Genomic DNA, 18,754 nt, shown 5'->3' with positions numbered 1-18,754 from the left:
CTGACATGATTGAAAGACTCTCCCGTCACAGTCCTACAGCAACATCACTGACATGATTGAAAGACTCTCCCGTCACAGTCCTACAGCAACATCACTAACATGATTGAAAGACTCTCCCGTCACAGTCCTACAGCAACATCACTAACATGATTGAAAGACTCTCCCGTCACAGTCCTACAGCAACATCACTAACATGATTGAAAGACTCTCCCGTCACAGTCCTACAGCAACATCACTAACATGATTGAAAGACTCTCCCGTCACAGTCCTACAGCAACATCACTGACAAAAGAACAGCATTGAAATGTTTTTAGGGTAATGACTGGTTTATCCAACTCTTTATTTTGAAAAAAAAAAATGTTTTGTCAGAATTTTCTCTACTAAAAATACTTAATAGAAAATGTACACATAGCTGCAACTCTTTGAATTTTCATTTTTATTCACATTCATATGTTTACCTTTTCTTGCAATAATATTCCTTTTAACTTATTTAAATATTTTTTTTTCAGTCAAATCGCACAGTTCTCAACAGTAGTGTCTAGGAGAGACGAGGGTGAGGTGTATGTAATAAATCTCAGGTATTCAGGCTTATATTCCAATGTCAATCCTTCACCTGTCTGTTAAATGATACCAAACACTGAAACTCACTCCATCCAGCATAAAAATGCACAGAACTGAATGACTTTCTCCCCTTTCTGGTAACATTTCAAACAAAGCCACAAGATGGGCAGGCGCTTGCTCAGCTCAGTGCTCAATGGCTTCTCTCTCAATTTTCATTCTCTTTTTCCTCATTCATTCTTCTTCTCATTCTGTCTCTTCTGTCAGTTTCTTCTGTAGCGGTTTTTTGGCTTTTCCCCACATCCGGTGGCCTCGCAGGAAGAGAATATGGGGTTTTTGCCAGAGGTGAGGCTGCTTAGGAGGGCTGGAAGATCAGCCGTGATGGCCCTCTCAATCTTTTCCAGCAGGCAGCCACCCATGTAGGAACATTGGGCAGTGAGTGGCTTGAAATTAGTCACTGCGTTGACGCCAAAGAAATCACGGTAGGCATCACGGTTGGGCAGATCAAACTTGCTGACATTGGTCTTGGCCAGGATGGACTTGAAGATAAAGAATTTGTCTGGGTCATCTACGATCTCTTTAAAAACTAAATCAGGGTCACTGAAAAAGCTCATCCTCTCTTTGAAGGTTTGGACATAGCGGTCTACCAGCAGGCCATGGATGCGCACGCGGATACCATGCTGACGGATGAAGGCTATCTTGTTTTCTAGACGGTTCTCAATCACCTGGTTAAGGTCCTCCAGGAGAGAGATCTCCTCACGCTTGAAAAGCTCTCGACTTGTGTCAGGTGCGTAGTCGTAGGGCCAGAAGGAGCTGACGTAGACACGGGGTGGCTCAGTAACATTGATAAGCGGAGCTAAACTCCAGAACAGGGCACCATACACACGCATTAGGTCCTGGGTTGCCAAGTTGTCAGCTTTGTTCAGGATGATGCGTATTTGGGATTCGCGACCCTTCAATTGGCGGAAAAGCATTTCCAACTCCAGACCCACATCCAACTTGGTTGGGTCAAATACCACAAAGATCAAGTCAGCACGGTCAATGAACCACTGGCACACATCATTGAAGGGGTAACCTGTGAAGAGATGAGACAAGGCAATAGAGTTTGATGTGTAAAAACAGTAAGTGTGGCATTTCAATTAAGTTTCTAACTGATCATTAAATCCTATGATATTTTGATATTTTGATATCATGATAAGGTATAGCTGAATGATTTCAGAGAAGACTACTGTTGTGATTCCTGTCCTGACCAAGGCCTGCTCTTAGATGTAGTCCTAAAATGTTTTGTTCATGTGAAGGGGAAAACATATTGTAATAAAACTGATTTCTTGAAATCTTAAGTGTTTCTGCTAAGTGTTGAGTTTTTCTGTGGGTCTCTTTTTTCAGGAAGTGATAATCAGGGTTCACAATTTAATCACCTCTCTCTTGCTGCTTGCGGTTCTCAATAATTCCAGGTGTGTCGACAAAGGTGACCCTTTCAAGTAGCTTATGGGGCATCTCAATGCCAATAAGCTTCTCCAGGAAGTTCTGTCCAAACTTCTCCAGGGGTGAGAAAGAGCGTGAACTGTCAGCAGCCATAACAATGCCCTCCACTGAGCGTATCTTCTCTCCGTGCATTATCACGGTAAATTCTGAGGTAGTGGGTTCAGCGCCTAAGACATAGTACAGAGAAAAAAGCGAAATAAATAAAAGATAAAGGGGTGTGTGTATATCAGCACAAAATGAATCCAATAAAAGCTTTGGCATCACACACATGCCAACTATTTTTCATTCAGTAATACAGTGGTGTAGATCTAAACTATATAAAATGCACCACACTTATCCCTCTGCACCTTTTATCATCTAAGACCAGCCCTAGAATTCTGGCTTTTAAGACTTATCTGTATTTCAAATGTTTTATCATGTATTGCCAAGACCATGGTGCTGAGACTTGGTGAGAGAGCCTAGCTGTGTAAGAACAAAAGAACAGTACCTGTGTAGAGCTGGTAAGGTAAGTCCTGTAGGCCCAGCAGGTAGTTGATCATAGATGACTTGCCTACACTCCACGGGCCCAGAAACAGCACCATGGGCTTGGAAGTGATTTCTCCATCTGTGGGAATAGGATACAAACCAAGGATTTTTTCTCTCGATCAAATACAAACCCACATGCTGACTATTGGAGGAGTCCTCCTCTGAAGTGTGTAAAAACATATTTCACAGTACAGTGCTTTGTCCTTCAAACCAATTATGTGACAACTTTGAATACACCCAGTATCTAGATTTTTTTTTTACATGATGCTAGCCAGGACAATTTCCAAAGCAAAGATTAACTATAGGTGTACCTAAGACTGACAACATTAAAAGAGAGGAAATCATTTTAAGAAATGTATACTGAACAAAACATATCACTTTGCATACTTCTTGTTCGCATACTTGAACTATTCTACATTTTCCATTGCGAATCGCACCAACTTGCACTGATTTGTGCATGAAGCACATAATCAAAAGAAACTCAGTAGCAACAGCCCAAAGGCACAAGTACAGACACACTCACACAAACACCAGGCGCAGCTCATATAACAGCAAAAGATTAGCAGCGGAGGAACAAGCCATAAATTAGCTTCTCTTGTAATACATTTTTTTAAGCAAGATCAGGCAAAAATAAACGTACGTCTGTCCCTCATATGAGTGCCAGAGCACATCACACATGCACATTAAATTAAACTAATTTGGAGTTTTTCTTAAACTGGACAATAATTTGTCTATATTTTGAAGTGTTACATTTAATGTTTGAAGCCCTGTAGAATCGTGTTGTTCGATTAGATGCATTTAAGCGAAAGTGGTTGACAGTGTAAAGTACTAGAAAAAGAAAATGTACATTTCTCTGCTCCTCTAGTGGACAAAACCAGCACAGATCCAGTCATGGAGAAGATGCACGTATATGTCTTGCATCACAGCTCATATATTTCCCATATTTGCTGTCCCTTTGCCAATGCACACTTAGCTAAATGTGTGTATGCAATAACGGGTATCGTCATATCTGTTCTCCATTCTCAACACACACACACACACATACACACACACACACACACACGCACACACACACACACACACACACACACACACACATGTATGCATAAAGGCATACAAAAAACAACATAAACATACACTTTCACACATAGATAAAAAAAAAACATCAAAGATATCTGCCCATTTTAAACTCATTGAATAAACACATAGATGAGTGTTTGTTTTGTGTCTTGCCTTCTTAAATTTAAATTTAAATGATACAGTATTTAGACCATTTGCTAGCAGTTAAAGGTAGGCATACTAAAGCATCCGTGTTATTTTGTGATAGGCACTTTTGCTGTCACATTTATAATACAAGGACGAGAATGAACTCCCAAAGCAGTCCAAAAGAGCAATGAAAGGCCGGCTTTTCAGAAGCGTTGAATGGTGGTGTGTGTGGGATGGTTAATTGGAAAATGTTTTGGAAGGGCTGGAGGGTCCACAGACTCAGTGGGCAGTGTCATGCAATTGGCGCAGACCTTGGTGACAGATAGTGCGTATTTTCCTCCAGTTTACTTTCCTGTGCTTGATATAGAGGAGAGGACTGCATGGGATGGTCCCAACGCAGCCATGTCCAATCAAACATCCAAAGTATTTGAAAGGTAAATACCATCTGAAGCCAGGTTTGCATGCAATAGCCCTTTTCTACCCACCTGTGGCTGAGTCCCCCAGCGTTCGTCCGGGGTAGGCTGTTAGGGTAGGAGGGCAGATGTGGGGAAAGCAGATGAGGAGGGTAACACAGAAAGAATCAGATAACAAAGAAAGAGAATGATGATAGAGCTAGAGGAAAGAAAGGGATAAAGAAAAAGGAAAGAATGGATGAAAGAAGAACAACTCTGTAAAGGACAAGAGGGTTGGCAAGGAATTTGGATTATGAGGTCGGAGTGTGGGAAAGCAGAGGGTGAAATGAATGTGTGCGCCTTTCATGTTCCCCAACTTCTTACCATGCCAGCACCAAACCCCTCTTGGAAAAAAAAGGCCTTAACCACAAAAAAGCCCCTGACACTATGAGACAATTCCACAGCTCAGAAATGAGACTAATAACCGTCTATTTGAAACAAAGATCTTAGTGAAATATGTTCTGAATATGGGTGACCACTACAACCAAGAGCAGAAGTTGGGTATTTGAAAAGATATGGATGCATCTTAAAAGTTGTGTGTCTTAAAGTACTGTGTTGGAGTTGGATATCTTTGTATTAAGGGCTTTTATTTGTAGAGGAGTAAAAAAGGGCTAGCCATAGGCCTGTGCATCAAGGGTCTCCATAAACACAAACACACACACACACACACACACTTGACCAAATAGGCAGAAGGTTTGATTCCGTTTGAGGGTCATATTTTTGTCATATAGTCAATATACTGTATATATATACTGGTAGTCAACGTAAATACTGTTCTATAATGGCATACGGAGTTTAAATCAATATTTGTTTTATAACTTTTTAATCCCCAGTCCCCAGTATGTTTCAATAGACCAGGTTTGATGTGTTGTCGTTGTTGTTGTTTGATAGAATTGGAGTTTTTGAAGGCTTTTTTATGTGGGTGTTTTAAACAAATTCATACTTTGCACTTTTATTGTTTCATTAAAACTCCTTTAATCAAACTTGTTCTTTCTTGTTTAAGAATCAGTATTTGGAATAATAAGGTTAATTAACAAGCTAAGCCACTAGAGGGCAATCTATGTATACAATGCTGGACTACCTATCATCAGTGCACTTGACTGTTCTGCTCTTCACTCATTCTTTAGCTCCTCCTATTATCTTTTCCAACTATTTGTGGTCCCAGAAAAGATTAATTACAATGTGGTAAATTTAAAGGACTGAGAATCTGTGAGACTTTGGATGTTACATGCTTTAGAGAAACTAATATCAGCATTTGGAGAAAAGGGCTTTCTTTCTCTGCAATTTCTTGCTCCTCAACACACATACTTTACTAGACAGAGGACATATTCAAATGATTCACACTGTGTTTAAATGTTTTAAGAACTACCTTAAAGAGGTTTCTTTTGAGCCTACAACTTAACATATGCATACATCCCATACATCCCATACAACTTACACATCCAGTCATAAAATACCAAAGAGATTCGAAGGGAGCTCTGTTTATTGTTCACATGAGCAGTAGTTCCACATGAGATATTGTATCAGCTACCCAGCTGTTTCCACATGCAGCAGATCTCCCAAACAAGTCTTGAGAGGGTCAGCAGAGCTTCCAGAGAGCTCTAATGTTCATATATACTCACTCTGTAGTTTTGTGGCATTATAACCTTCATCCCTTAGAGGTTACTAGTTGCCAACAAATGCAACTGAGCTCAAAACGTGATAGAAAACACAATTGCTCAACCTTTATTGCAACTATTACCTGATAATTTAATTAGAGACTTGCACAATAATAGAGGTCCCCAGTATTTCCATTCAATTCAATTCAATTCAATGCAGTTCAATTTTATTTATATAGCGCCAAAACAATACAATTGTATCAAGGCGCATTCCAATCTAAGCAAACAGATGATTTAGGTCTTTTGACAAGAGATTATTATTGGATTATTATTATATATTATATATAAGGTTATTATCAGTTCAGAAAAACTTGCTCCACTATACTGTATCACACATGGAATTCCATGTGCCATCATTGTCTAATTTGTGATTATTTATCTATGTGTGTTCCAAGGATGATGTTTGTTTGCCAGCCATGGTACATGATTGTGCTGAATCGTTTAGAAATTCTGCAGCAATCAAGGATGGTGATGGGTTGGAGTGAACCAATCAACACCAAAGATAATCCAACTACACGTGCATACCACCCAATTAGGTAATAGTGAGCAACCAGGCAACTCTTACCTGAAATCTCATGTTGTCGTAATTCATTGTACTTGTAAGCTTGTTCCATTGGCTTGATGGAGGAGTGATAGATCTTCATCAGTTTCTGCAGTGCAGCTGAGAAAGAAGACGAGAGAGAGAGGTATCTGATGTAAATATTGAATCTACTTGTTGGGAAGGCAACCTTTCCCTTCAGATTTGAGTTTTTAAAACGTTTGTGTGTGTGTGTGTGTGTGTGTGTGTGTGTGTGTGTGTGTGTGTGTGTGTGTGTGTGTGTGTGTGTGTGTGTGTGTGTGTGTGTGTGTGTGTGTGTGTGTGTGTGTGTGTGTGTAGCCATGCACATTGGGCAGAGTGTATGGGTATGTGAAAGTTGTTAGTGTATACCTGCATAATCTCCAGAGTTTTCCTCAGCGGCCAGTCTCAGAGTCTCTTCGATGTGGGAGCGATCCCTCACGATAGAAGAGAGCACATCCTCCTCCTCATCTGTGGGAATGAGAAGTAGTCATCATTTATACAGTGGGAACTTGTGTGACATTTATGTTTTTTGTTCTTTTTCATTCGTTATTGGCATTTCAAATATATGTTTTGCTGTAAGAGGAAGAGGACTACAGGAAAGCTTGATCTTGTTCTTGGCCAGCACGTGTTTTTGCACCCTTTGTGATTGTATATTTAGCTCCAATGCTATGTCTAGCTCAGTCAAACTGTCCGGCTTGGTCCTCCTGACTGGCTGTAATTATCAGCTCTTGGCATACATGGACAGAAAGAGGCCTCTGTGCTTGTTGGGTCCTGAAATATACTGTATATATGTAGTTGAGCCATGATTCATTCAAATTCTCTCAACACTGTGGACAACATTGTTAAAATACACACCTCATGTGATCCTTTCAAATACATAAGGGAGGAAAAGGATGAGGGTTTAAAAATGATCTGTGAATATTCGCATTGCCTATTGGCTCCTGCCCTGATTAATGTTAGTGTATTTTTAGCCATCTACTATAAATAAGTAACCAAAGGGGGCTTCTGGAGATGCCATGGTTTCACAACATCGGCAATTGAATCTGAGGGTAGGGGGACTCCCCAGAATCAGAACAGCCCCTTGCAGAATCTCTACCCTTCCCCCACAACTACCACTCAAGCTTTAAGCCATCTAAATTTAGTCACTGATGAAGCCTATTGACCTGCTCGGACTGTCCTTGTGGGCCAAAGAACAGGCATTACTTTATGACCACCACAGAGATACAGAGATCAGGTTACACCATAGGGTTGGCACTTCATCTAAAATTAGGCACAGCTGCGTGGTTGCAATGGCTCATGCTTCCAGACTAGGTGGACTACACAGCTTTTGTATCGCCGCAATATCCATTGTGGGCTTTGTGTGTGAGTGATGTGTACATGCCAACTAGCTGTGTGATGTGTGCCTGATTTTAAGAGTGAGAACAACACTGGGAAAACATACACAGCAGAAAATGTATACATAATTTACAGCTGTTTACAGCTAGACATTTCCCAATAAGATTTTGGCAATGTTTTTGCTAAGAAAATCAACCCCACACTGTGCTAGTAGCTACATACACTTAGAGAGATCACTCTATGAATAACTTTTCACAAGAAATTCTAGGTGCACATAGATGATTATGATTGTGCCACAACATAAACTTTTATCACAAAAAAGCATTTCAATCACCTATTTCTTATTTTTTATTAAATTATGACATTTCACAATTTCACAAAGCAATACTTGTCTGTTGTTGTACAAAGAGCAAGGACGAGGCATTTTGCAAGAAGAAGTCAGAAGGAGAAGTTAGTGGGTAATGTAGGATTTGCATCTCCTGTTCCTGCTCTCAACTCTCAAATGCTGATATTAGAAAGGCGTATGAAATTAAACACATGATTTACTGCAGAAATATATGAGCTCTGCCTTCTAGAAAAACTGGGAAAGAATGAAGGCCTCACCATTTGCCAGCACTCAGGAATGTAACACCCTCACCCCAACTAACCCATACCTCAACTTCCCTTCCCCCACCTTCTACTGCTAACTGGGGTGCGAACCTGGTGACTACTCGTCTATCTGTCGAAGGGAAATCAAGCTTAGGACAGCAATGCAGAGTTGGACTTCCTAGTGGAAGAACCCATGGCACATAAAGAGCTCTCTCTGAATGTCTACGCTGGAGACTGACAATAACCAAGCCAGAAGGCACCCTTCACTGTAGAGCATCAGAGTATGGTTCGTACGATTGGTTTATCTACTTGATAAGAAATCATTTAAATCTTTTTGATTTATGCACAATTTGCAATGAAAAAGTGCTAAGAGGCCTAAATATCTAAAGAACAACTTGATCATGTGTAAATTACTTATCTAATTATCTTTCATACAGTGCATTTGGAAAGTTTTCAGACCCTCTCATGTTTCAGACTAAACACATTCAATCAATCTACACAGAACACTTCACAATGACAGAGAAATGTGTTTTATTAATTTATTAAAAATAAAAGAACCAATATCCCATTTACATAAGTATTTGGAACTTAGTTAGCTCTGTTGCATTCTACTTTTATATCAATAGTCCTTGAGATCACAGTTTTCTGTGCATACTGAGTTGACCTCTTTCAATAGACATTTTTGACAGATATGCCTGAAGCATTTTGTGCATGGCTACCACTGTCCACCATCTTGAATTGAGAGTGTCAGCAATCAAAGAATGTTTGGAATACGAGATAGTAACTACAAAACTATTATAGATCTACTGACACTGCCCCTAAGTGATTTGAAGAGCTTCATGATAAAATCACCCAAAATGGTTAAATTAACTGTCCTCAAATGTGTCTCAACAAATGTATCTGCAAGAGTGAATGTTTTTATTCTCTGTGGTAGAGTAAACTCCACTGTGCACTCTTTGAGCATAGTATGGTGTTGACAATGCCAGTGGCAAATCATTGGGAAACTGCAAAAAAAATTCAGTTTTGTGAAAATCTGCTACATGATTGCTGATAACAACGCAGGTAATCGCAAGCATTGCTCTATGTTTGTGCATATAAGAAATTAGTTAGCTGCATTGAAAGGAAGAGCAGGAGTCAATGGATTCAAGAACGAACTGTAGGTTACAAAGGGGAACACATGAGTCAACATAGTTGTTCATGATCAATTAACTTTATGATGATGATCTGAAACCAACCAGATATATCCAAAGATTCCCAAAATATTTTCAGTGTACTTCAAAGCACAAATACAAATTCATTACATACTCCAAAACTTAGAAAATCTATTTATTTTACTGTCAGAAGAAAGATGGATCATTTTTTTTATATAAATACCACAAGTCAGGAATAAAAATAGAACTGTTGGAGTATGATCTAACCACTCTAACATGACCAATCCCTGGCAGTGTCACTCTGCTATCACACCTTCACTCACTTGAATATGTTTCTCTATTTTGGATTGCACCTGGTGTTGTCAGTCACCTTAGCACCCCGGAATTAGATACCATAGTATCTTTATTCTTTAGCATGCTCAGGATTCAATACATGAATGGCCTGACAAAGCCAACAATTTTTTTATCAGGACAAGGCTGTCTAGAGAGAATCACAATAGGGAATTGTTGCTCACATTGTAAGAATCGTGAATCGATATACCATACACTCTACAGTGGACAGTAACTGAGATTTTTGTTCATACACATATATGTACAAATACAAACAGGTTAAAGTTAAATCTCTATTAATGGAAATCATGTCAACAGTAAATAAAGGTTAGCATCTAAATGGACAACAGACACACCTACTATGGGGGAAAGCTATCCCCATCTCCCACAGATGCAAAATTCACAATTGTCTTGGCATTATTAAACAACTTAAAATCAAAAAACAAAGGGTGGTTGCTGAGTCCAGAAACTCAGGAATCTAGTTCTAGTTTAGTCTTGTTTGCCTGAAATAGCTGCCCAGTGGCGTTGCCAAGATGGCTGCCGAGTGGCAATACTTGCCTACAAGGAATTTGATAAAAGACGCTATGATGCAGTGTTCCAATGGACAGTGTTTTAAGTAAGGGATAATGTCCACCAGTCATTTTTTATTTTCTGCCGGTCATTTTTGAAAAATAAATCCCGACACAGCTGGTAGACTATACATTATCCCTCTTACTATACAGTTACTTGCCAAAACGATACAAGGCATTTCTCCAAAATATTAATTTTTTTAATGATTTTGTTGAAGATCGTATCGAATTGAATAGTACTTCACACAAATACTACATTTTCCCAACTATTAACCATGGTTTATACATTGATTTATAAAAATTTCTGCACCTCTGTGGTTAATACTCAGATGCGGCCTATGCATTTTTCCGCCTCAACGTTAGCAACATGTACAGTAAATCTACCCCCCCCTTCACATATGAATGTCATTAAGTTACCAGGCAAAAACAACATGGGATAGATAACACATTTTCATTCACACTTAACGATAAAGTAGCAAGTGTCGTGTAGTCCCACCCGACTGTTTTGACCGGAGTGTAAAACATACAAGGTCTCTTGCCAGTTAACCTAGCTATCTGTAGCTTAGGGAACCATCTTAACAGTTGGTGTTCTGCCATTTAAACCGTTTAAGGTTATTTAAGTTTCCTTAGCTAGCTAGTTAGCTAGCATAGCAACTACACAGCCATAGCAACCAAAACAACATTTGCTGCATAGCCTGAAAGCAAAAAGCTCTCCAATAAAATGCAGTCTTGGGTTCAAAGTGCTCCCAACCACTTGTTAATGTTCGTTAAAAGTCCTGAGAGAGGTAACGGGACACCAATGGAGCAAGGGCTTACTCTGATATCAATGTAGTGAATGAAGGGAACCCCCCCCCTTGCCCTTCCCGTACGTTCATTCAATGGTTGTGATTACCACTGCAAGCGTGTCAGAAGATTGTTGTTGAGTCCAAGCTAAGCTAGACCAACTACGTTGTCTCATTAGCATGTCTACATTATACATTGAGATTCGGCAAGACAACATACCCTAAAACTAGTTCAGTTTAAATTCAGGTTGTTGTTACATTCGGGTTGGTAATTATGGCAATCCTTCTATGTCTGTCATTACTGCAAACAGAACTGGAATTGACAATTGGGCGTAGCAGTGTCTCAGCACCCAGCAGAATGCTGTGAAGGCTGGAGCTGTAGCCCCACAGGAGATAATGCATGGCCCTATAAGGCCAGCAATGGGGAATGGAGACCAATTGTGACCGTGCAGAGAGACAGCAGCTGTGGTGTGTGACTAAGGGGTGGGGTGTGGGGTGTGGGGCACAGAGACGAAGGGGATCTATAGAAGTTTGGTGTTTGGTTACATGACGCCTTCTAATCATAGGCACCTGATGGCCACCTGGGCCAGCATGGAGAAGGCTGTCCAAGGACAAACAAGGGTGCAACCATCACCTCCTCAACCATGCTGGTCAGACACTACCAGGACAGTGGGCTTAAATGCCAGGGGCACAAGGTTCTTTGATATGCCAGTGTAGCTATAAGTGATGAGTATAAGGCAAACATACTCAGCAAACATAAGAGTATATAATGTTAATAGTGACAGGCTAAAATTAAGAACAATAACAACATAGCGTCATTTTGCTCCCTTCCTGTTCATCGATCAGTTAACAACAAAAGAGGCAGTGGCGAGAGGAGAAAGAGAGGAGATAAGAGAAAGGATGAGGGATAAAGAGAGAAAGAGACAGATGAGGGATAAAGAGAGAAAGAGTGGAAAGAGGACAGGCACTCTTCAGTCCCTCTCTAGTCCTCTGTGAGCCATGAGTTTCCATCAGCTGGTCCTTCAGAACAGCTGACACACTGTCACAGCCAAAACTACACACATCCATACAAGCCAGTGGATAACTCCCCTGATCGGCTTAAAAGTGAATATGTACAAGCATCGACATACGGTACAAGAAGTTTTGAATGTACTCATTTACTTAAATGTAATGAAATCAAATATGCCAGGAGAAAACAAAAGGGTAAGCGCAGTTCAAACATGCTATCACGCTCCCAGAGTTGTCTTATTTTAAACCCATTTTTAAATAGACTTGTCTGGTACTATGAAAGGGGACACTCCATCCAGCACTGGATACTGAGGTGTGACAGTTTAAATCAGTTCGTCTCTACAGCCAGCCATACAAACTTATATCGGTCACTTAAAATGTCACTGTATATATTCAGGGTTTGAGCACTGATTTGGACAAAAGACATGAGGAGCATGTTTTCCCTTCAGCTAAAACTGCACAGTCTTCCACAGCATGTAGCAACATGAACACATGATATGTTGACCTTAACAGTGGTCTCCCTATTCAATTTTCGTCTGTATTTCTTCATTTATCTTTCTCTATATCTCTACGGTCAAGACAAATATCAGATATTTCAACAAAAGACAAAGCAAACACACATTGTGAACAGTTTTCACATTTACATTGCTGTCCACCTTGACTCCTGCCTCCAAACAAGGGGATAGAATGAAAAACTAGAGGAAAATGTGTTTTTACCTGCTGTGATGAGGAGGAGCAGAGATAGCATGCAGCAGATGGAGACTATGGCCTTCATGGTGGCTGCCAGGAGAATGTTCAGAGCATTTCGTTCCTTATATACTGTCGGGAAAGGTGAGAGGTCCCAACTAGAAGGGGCAGGGCTGAGCTGGAAGTAGGCGGGCAAGGTCTGTGACAAGGGCGTGTGTTTCTGTGAACAAGTTTTTGAAAGTAAATAAGTGTCTGGGGGATATGTGTCGGATAAAGAAATGTCATAAACATGAGTGTGGTGTTTGTGTGTGTGTGTGTGTGTGTGATAGACATGTGTAAGTATCGGCAGATTATGAGTCCATTTAGGTGAAGGATGACCAGACATCCCAGTGTGACCAGCCCTTTTTTCAAGCCAAGGCTTCTCATCAGTCTTCAACGTTCCAGTTTTCACGGATAAATGTCATGCTTATGTCAAATCCTTTGACTGCTTAAATCCTATAATCCAGTCATAACCGGCACACAACATAACATAACAACATAACATATCCACAACATAACCGGCAATCAATAATCAGTAATTTGTCTTCAGGAGTGTAAATGCAACTGTAATTTAATGTAATAGTTATAACAAGACACAAAAAATAATCATACAATTGAATGCTGCCACAAGAGATGACAATCTTTACTGTTATCTGGTTTGTGTGACCATAACATAAAAATGGAGGCAGACAACAATTTGGGTTAAATCAATGAATACGTTTATTAGACACAAACAACACAAACGAACCAAGTAAAGAGAAGAGAGTAGGTTGGCATGGATGCATGTATGTTGACAGGATTTCAGCATAAACAAAAATAGTGATGTGTGTGTGTGGGTGTTAAGGGGGCACATGTGTGAATGAGAAAGATCAGAGGGCAAGCTCCATCTGTGGCGAGGGAGAACTCTGGGGGTACATCTCAATATGCTCCCAAGCTCTCGGGGCAGAAACCTTAGGGAATTGGATATTTTCAGGGTTGTCCCATGAAAAAAATCCTACAGTGCATTTGTGCTGATGAACTGATCACTATGCCCCTTGACCTTAAGTAGCGTCACAACAGACTGAACTTTTAACCAATCAAAAATCTGCTTGTACATGTTTAAAACAGAGAGTGCCTTGCAAAAATACGCAACCCCCTGAAAGTCATCACAATTTTCTCAATTCCAAATGATACTTACACATATTTTCCCAATCAGTATGTTTTATTGCAATCGTTGATGTTGTAGTACATTTCCAAAGGCAAAATAGGTTATTTGTCTGCTAACATTGTAAATTAATGAAGTAAAAAAATAAAATGTACCATTTGCTTTTGAGTTCCAGATTAAGCAGATGACAAATTATTCACAAATGATAGTGGTGCCAGAGGTGCCATGTATATTAACATAACTGATCATAATTAGATACTACCTGTGAGGGGTTAAAGTTGACAGCTCCTAGATCACTGCGTAGGGGTCATTAGCCAGCTCTCATTAGCAACTCTTCAAACTCTTCAAAACTAAACATAAACAAAATTCCCATACACCTTCCCGGGCAGCCTCTCCCTCTCCTTCTATATCATATTATGCTAATTCAAAATTCAAAAATAAATGTTCCCGGATCGGCCTCGCGTCCACATGAACCTGGCGGATTGGGTGACTGGATCTGCAACCATTTGAATCCGGTCTCCAGAGTGCGTATATTGGAACCCGCTAGTGAATCCGTGTTTGTATGGACGCCCGATCCGCACACTTTCTAACACGATTACGTAATTGCCCCACGTGAAAGCCCCATGCTCCGCCTCGCAACCTCAGCCTGAACTTATTAACCCCGCTGCGTCACTTCATAACAGCAACAACATAAACTAAATATATATGACGTGGCAGGCCGCGAGTGGCAGCCTCTTTAAGCAGCGGTCCGTTTTTCTACTCTTTTCCCCCTCTTTTTGCGACTTTTTCGTGACTGTGCTTAGTTGCTTGTATTGGGAGAGTGCGCTGCTCTACCTACATGTGGATAGTTTTTCATGGTCTTACTTAGCCAGTTGGACGTAATTTTTGAGACCTGCCAGAACAACGGACACGCATTATTTAAAAACTGAATTGGTTGCCATGGCGCAGCGAGTGGCAGCCTGTTTTAACAGCTCTCATTGTTCAAAACCGGTTTTTAAAAGTTACAGCGATAGCTTATATGAGCAAATCTGACGTATTTGACGATTTGTATTATAGACGGAAGTTTCAAAACGCTAACCTAACACAAACAAGGGTTATGGCGAAGTGCGCAATTCTAACTTGTCCTGTTTGAGTCCTGTGGTAAATTTCAGGTGAAAGAGAAGTCGTTCAGCAATCGGAAGATTGCTAGTTGGATCTCGACTTCTGTCTCCTGTCACTTTATGCGCATGCTCCATGACGTCTTTAGAGCGGATTCAATCACTCCGCTCCACTACAGCGTTTCCTTGTGGACGCAGATTTTTCTTGACACGGCTCTGTGTGGACACAATAAAAAAAGATACCGGATCCAAAAATGTTTCCGGATTCAGGCAATCTAGGCTCCGTGTGGACGGGGCCTAAGTGATGCAGCTGTGAGCAAATGTCTCAGAGGCCTGTATTCATGGGGGTGAGGGTATAAGGAAAACAATGACACTTTGATATGACCATGATTATTGTCAATCATTATTGACTCTGATGTTCTAATTCTGATTTGCAACTCCTTCATCTACTTGAAGAAACCATCGGCCTACACCTTTTTGCTTATTTTGCATTGGTAAGGAATGGGGAGATGTCATATGTCTGTACCTGAATGCTCAGGAACTGCATTTTGTTCAATTCAATGGTCTTGGAGTGCCACAGAGTGGTGGAAGCTGTTAATAAATAAATAAGTAAATAGATAGATAGATAGATAGATAGATAGATAGATAAAGTAGGTCTACACGCAAGTCACAAGGTAACAAACTTACTCCGTAACTAAGTTAGCCAGTTGATTATATTTAGTCACAGCACAAGCCAGAAATTAAATTAAATTTCTATGTGAATGTCGTTTTGGTTTGTAATCGATCGACCCATATAGGTCACGCTGCAACCAACTTGTAAACACTTGAAATGGAGTAGCCCCATGGCATAACATGCAACACATGCCGATCTCTGTGTTCAACTTTCGAATGCCTACTGACAAATTTTGCTTTGTATGGATGGTTTTGAAATTGTATGCATTTATCTTAATAAACATGTCAGTGCCATCAGAATGAAAAGTCCTTATGTCATTGTTTATGAACAAGACAGCCAACATATTTAGCCATGTTGTCAATGTAAAAGCGAACCCTAGAAGTGTTTTCCTTATTTCCAAATTTTCATGTTAATGTCCCTGTCTTTCCCTTACAATGATTGATCATTGTAACATGTCTCCAACTAACTGAATATTATGTTGTGTAAGTTATGTTGCATAAGAATATTATCCATGTCACAAATTTCCACACAAGTTTCCCAACTTTTTCCAACCCGGATGTTTGTGTGGCAAAAGTTATCATTGATCCAAATGACTTCAGTAAAATGGCACATACTGTTCCTGTATAGTTCCCTCATGCTGGCATGGCACATCTACTCTGGCTCACTGACCCACAATACTTCAGAAAGTAATATCAAAAGTAAACTATCAAGGTACAGTTTCACAGAGACTGATGAAATATATAGCCTACTTGACAAACAATGATAAATGCATCTTGCATGTCATGACTTACCAAATGAATAGATGGTGCCAGGTAGTCTTTGGAGCATATCACTCAGGCCTTGGGGTCTCCTTCGAATCACTATCACTAAGAGTGTAGAAATCCTACCAGTGAAACAATAGCCCACTATCTCCAACTACAAATACATTCAAATTTGAGCACTATACTACAGTGAGTGGGGCAGTCAGGAACTGACACATCGCATTTCCATCTTAAACATTTCTAAAACATCAGCTATTAAGCGGCCGGTATGGGGATTGGTTAGCCTGGATACCAGACCGAACTTAGCCCCGCCCACACATTTTTTGGTTGGGAAGTTCGGTCTGGCATTACTCCATTGAGGAGAAATTATCTGCGGCTCGATATCGGCCGTACCAATCAAATTGTTAAGGCGGGCTTTATACGATGATGGACAGATGATCAACAATAAAGTAACCAACCACGTCACCAACACACGAGTTGAATTCGTTTTCAACAAACATGGCTGCCGCTGGAGAGCTGAAATGTATAGATTCGAGTCCATTTAGACATTGACAGTGCATTCATTTTGAAAGAGGAACAGAGAAACGCGATTAAGGCATTTGTCAATCGAAAAGATGTTTTTGCCTTCCTTCCTACGGGATCCGGTAAAAGTGTAATGTATCAGCTGCCCCTGGTCACATACTACGTTGTTCTGATTGGTTGTAGGTAACCAATTGAGCGAAGAGGCATTTTTTCTCCTGGTTCGGTTGAAACACGCCCCATAATCACAGCCCAATGGAGCGATATCAGACTCATATTCTGACTAGAATTATGAGTATGACATGTCAGGCTAGGGATTGGTCATTGCGTGCGCCAATACTGATATCAACACAGCAGCAAAACCTTTTATGCTCGTGCTTGGTGCACATGTGAGAGGCTGCAACGCTTGGGAATGCTTGGAAAGTAATGCGCCAAATTAAGCGGAATGTATACCTGTAGTTCCCGTCCTTGTGCTTAGCGGCGCTCACTAAAATGACATTTCCGCTAGCGCGCGGTGCGCATTGGTGTCTGTCACGTGTATTCACGTGAGGATCAAACTGATAGGGTCCTAAAATTAGGGAGATGCGTGACAACCCGACAGCAGAAATGGCGTAATTGTGCGCAAGTATAAATTCCCCTTTACAACCCCAAAGCGAGCGAAAATGTTAAAACAACAAACAAAAAGGGAAGCTAACCTACCTATCCACACCGAGTAACTGAAACTGTCAGGGAGTTCGCTTTACTCGAGCTAGCTCGGACCTGTTTGTAACTTACCCTGTGCTGGCCGTGAACTTGCAACTGTGTCAGTGATGTGTGGCTAACTGAGAACTGATTCAGTGTTTACGGTCAGCTAAATCACACCTGAAAGTTCTCAATAAACCTGCACTCCTAGGTCTCACAGCTGGCGACAAGATAAAGATAGGCCATTTCAAATCCAAAACGTCAGACGTTGCCCTAAAAAGCATAATTCTTTCACAATAGCCATGGAAAGTTCAACCCAGCCATATCTGCATGCATTGGAAGCCTGAAGTCCAAATCTTCAAGTGTAGGCTATATGATTTGGTTGCAATGTGACTTATATGAACTGTTTGATTACAACAGTTACATACAAATGAGATTCCATAACTGTCTTGTGCTGTAAGAGTAATTCCTTGTGGCTCATGTTTGTCAAGTTTTCTTCCACCGTTCACCATAGTTATATGAACACTAAATGCAACTATCCGCTGCTGCTGTGTATAGGTCCTTGCCATACCACTAGAGGAGATATTACAAGCTCGCCCTTGTATAAGCCAAGTACAAGACGTTAGGGACGACCTGTGACTTCTAGAATGGCGTCGATATTGTGGTGTAGCACACTCACGTAATAAGAATAATAAAACGTAAGAACAATATGTGATTGTCAAACCTCATAATAACATTTGAGGACATGTGTTCTGTAATCTGTAGTGAAATACATTTTAAAAGTAACCTTCAACACACGCAGGGCACGCGCTGTGTGTAGGGGACCAAGTGTAGTAAGGGGTGCTCAAAATTAAAACATTTAAAAAAAAAAAAATGTAAATAGAAAACAATAATCTGCTTTGTACTTTAGGGACTACTACTACACCATTACACAAGTATAGGCTACA

General features: G+C 40.4%; 1 protein-coding gene across 2 annotated transcripts; it reads right to left on the bottom strand.

Annotated features, from left to right (window-relative positions):
- Positions 1 to 419: 419 nt before the first annotated feature.
- Positions 420 to 13,057, bottom strand: srl (sarcalumenin). 2 transcript variants are annotated; one of them, XM_012825180.3, is made up of 7 exons: positions 12,924 to 13,057; positions 6,813 to 6,911; positions 6,450 to 6,545; positions 4,260 to 4,295; positions 2,531 to 2,647; positions 1,977 to 2,210; positions 420 to 1,633 (listed from the first exon to the last, which is right to left on the bottom strand). In XM_012825180.3, exons 1-7 carry the CDS (start codon positions 12,979 to 12,981, stop codon positions 822 to 824), a joined length of 1,452 nt encoding a protein of 483 aa, XP_012680634.1. In that variant the 5' UTR covers positions 12,982 to 13,057; the 3' UTR covers positions 420 to 821. The 2 variants fall into 2 exon arrangements, with proteins under 2 accessions (XP_012680634.1, XP_012680635.1); XM_012825181.3 differs by lacking the exon at positions 4,260 to 4,295.
- Between the last annotated feature and the right edge of the window lie 5,697 nt (positions 13,058 to 18,754).

This window comes from Clupea harengus, chromosome 1 (genome assembly GCF_900700415.2).
Source record: "Clupea harengus chromosome 1, Ch_v2.0.2, whole genome shotgun sequence".
Lineage (NCBI taxonomy): Eukaryota > Metazoa > Chordata > Actinopteri > Clupeiformes > Clupeidae > Clupea > Clupea harengus.
The sequence above is the reverse complement of the archived record's forward strand: the minus strand, read 5'-3'. Positions and strand labels throughout refer to the sequence as shown.